This window comes from Echinococcus granulosus (assembly GCF_000524195.1).
Source record: "Echinococcus granulosus chromosome Unknown EG_S00002, whole genome shotgun sequence".
Lineage (NCBI taxonomy): Eukaryota > Metazoa > Platyhelminthes > Cestoda > Cyclophyllidea > Taeniidae > Echinococcus > Echinococcus granulosus.
Window position 1 is genome coordinate 438,624 of NW_020170382.1, and position 2,074 is coordinate 440,697.

The following is a 2,074-nucleotide window of genomic DNA, read 5'->3' on the forward strand; positions in this document are numbered from 1 at the left end:
GCGATGCCTTAAGCCTTCAGGGCGTCTTAATGGCAACCAGCAGGTGTATAAGTTTAACGCTTAGTAGGTAATCCTCAAAAGACGACAGTCCACACGATTCCTTCTAGTCTCGGAGGAAGAACAAAGGCGCTGTCATCAATGACTTGGGCTGTCATACAACAAAGCAAATGAATACACACAGTAACGTTTATTCATTCATTCTCTCCACCTCCTCCCCTAGCCCCACTTGCAGTAACAATTTGATGACAAATTTCAAGGAGAAGGATGCAAGGTGTTTGCTGCTTGATGGTGTCTAGGATAAACTGCAAATTCAAATGAATTTTGTTGGCAATTTAAAGCCAAAGAAGCTCTCAGATAATGTAATGGAGCTCAAAGAAAGGGCGAATTCGCTCTACCAATTAGTAGGCCATCATGTCAAGCATCGATGCGATGCAAGTCTAGATTTCCTTGTCAGTAACTTATAGAAATGGATCTGCAACACAGCTTAATTATTAAATATGAAATCATTACCACGAAATTTGGAAGAGAAGGCGTATGAAATGAGTCCACCTGTGTGTTTCAATAGACACCTCAAAGTGTGCCTGAGACACCAGATTAAACAAAGATCGCTCATCGCTCAGATTTGTTTAAAACATGTGTAAATTATCCGACAAAATGCTCTTTCTAGGCGTATGCAGGACACGAACGGTAGGAAATGCGATGAAACTACTAGGGTCAGACAACACATCTGTCAATCAGTGCTCTATTTATAGGGTCTGCCCACTTTTATGTCTTAAATCTGTGCTTAATTCTACTATGGGAAATGAAATCATTAAATTGCGAATTAAGTGGACCAGCAAAATGATTTCCTAACTAAAATTTTTGCAGTGAATAGCAAAAAACTCTCTGGATAAAAGATTATGGATATGGTCGTTTATGTGCTTAAAAAATTATGCATGGTGAATAATGCAATTCTAGTCGCTCAACTACTGTAGCATGTCGTAGAGATGCCAAAAAAGTTAGCTTTTTAAGTCAAGGATTTACATGTAAAGTTTGTTCCTGTTAGGGCTTTTTAAGCGTCATCGCCGTTGATTTAATACCCATTCAAAGCCATCACCTTTATTTAAGCGGTTGATAAATGCAAATAACTTAAAAAAATTTGTAATGACAGCATATTCACTGGGCACCTGCAACAAAACAAACAAATAAATAATCGGAAAAAGGACCGCTAATAGCGCACGGCGTCCGTTACTGCAACTGTGTGGCGGTGCGCGCGTAACCACCCAACAGCACAGTCACCGCTGATTGGCTACGCTGGGGTTTAAAGAATCGTTCGCGTCCGCCGCTGTTACACAGTTGCCTCCTTCGCTCATCGTCACAACATCACCTTCCGCTCACACTACTTCCGTCACCGGCTTCACCTCTCCCTCCTGCACACACAAGGAAAGCGGTACTACTCACGTGGGTATAACACGCCCAGGCATACTATCATCGTTGGTGGATTTGACGCTGAAAGTCCCTGCCAATGGTGTGGACTATTAAATTACCCTTTGGGGGGTCGCTCCAACTCCTCTTGACCATTCTACTCACCACCGGCTGGCTCTTTCCCAATGGAACAGGTGCAATTCAGTGGCTGTAAGTCCCCTCGACCGTTTTTTGTCTGCTTCCTGCCATCACTAACACCACCACTACCACCACCGCTTTTTCGTCCCCTCCAATTTGGCTGCCTGGCCGGTCAGACAGCATTGACAATCATCGATCATTTTGATGAAGGCTCGGTATGCCGGTAGTAGTGGTATTTGGTTATAGACTATGCCTGATGTGCGTGTGTGTGTGCATACGGAATCTTGCCACATACCGACCGAATGTTCAGCTGGAGACAAAAATTCCAAAAATACGTCATCATAAGTGCATTTTCAACCGACCGTACGGATATCATTACTCCTGCTTTTGTAGATGGGTTTCCCTTAAGAATTCCATAAAGTGGAGCTTACTTACCAGATTTCACAACCTTTCAAGAACTTTAAAAACTGTTTAGAAATTTTACAGGCGAAACCGTTGCGGTATTTGACATTAAAGCTATAGATCTACTTTT

General features: G+C 42.6%; 1 protein-coding gene across 1 annotated transcript; it reads left to right on the top strand. All coding sequences in view use genetic code 11, as the record gives it.

Annotated features, from left to right (window-relative positions):
- Nucleotides 1-1,589: 1,589 nt before the first annotated feature.
- Nucleotides 1,590-1,950, top strand: EGR_00444 (hypothetical protein; the record flags this gene model as incomplete). Its single annotated transcript, XM_024489693.1, has 2 exons — nucleotides 1,590-1,757; nucleotides 1,936-1,950. 2 exons carry the CDS (start codon nucleotides 1,590-1,592, stop codon nucleotides 1,948-1,950), a joined length of 183 nt encoding a protein of 60 aa, XP_024355690.1.
- Nucleotides 1,951-2,074: the final 124 nt, after the last annotated feature.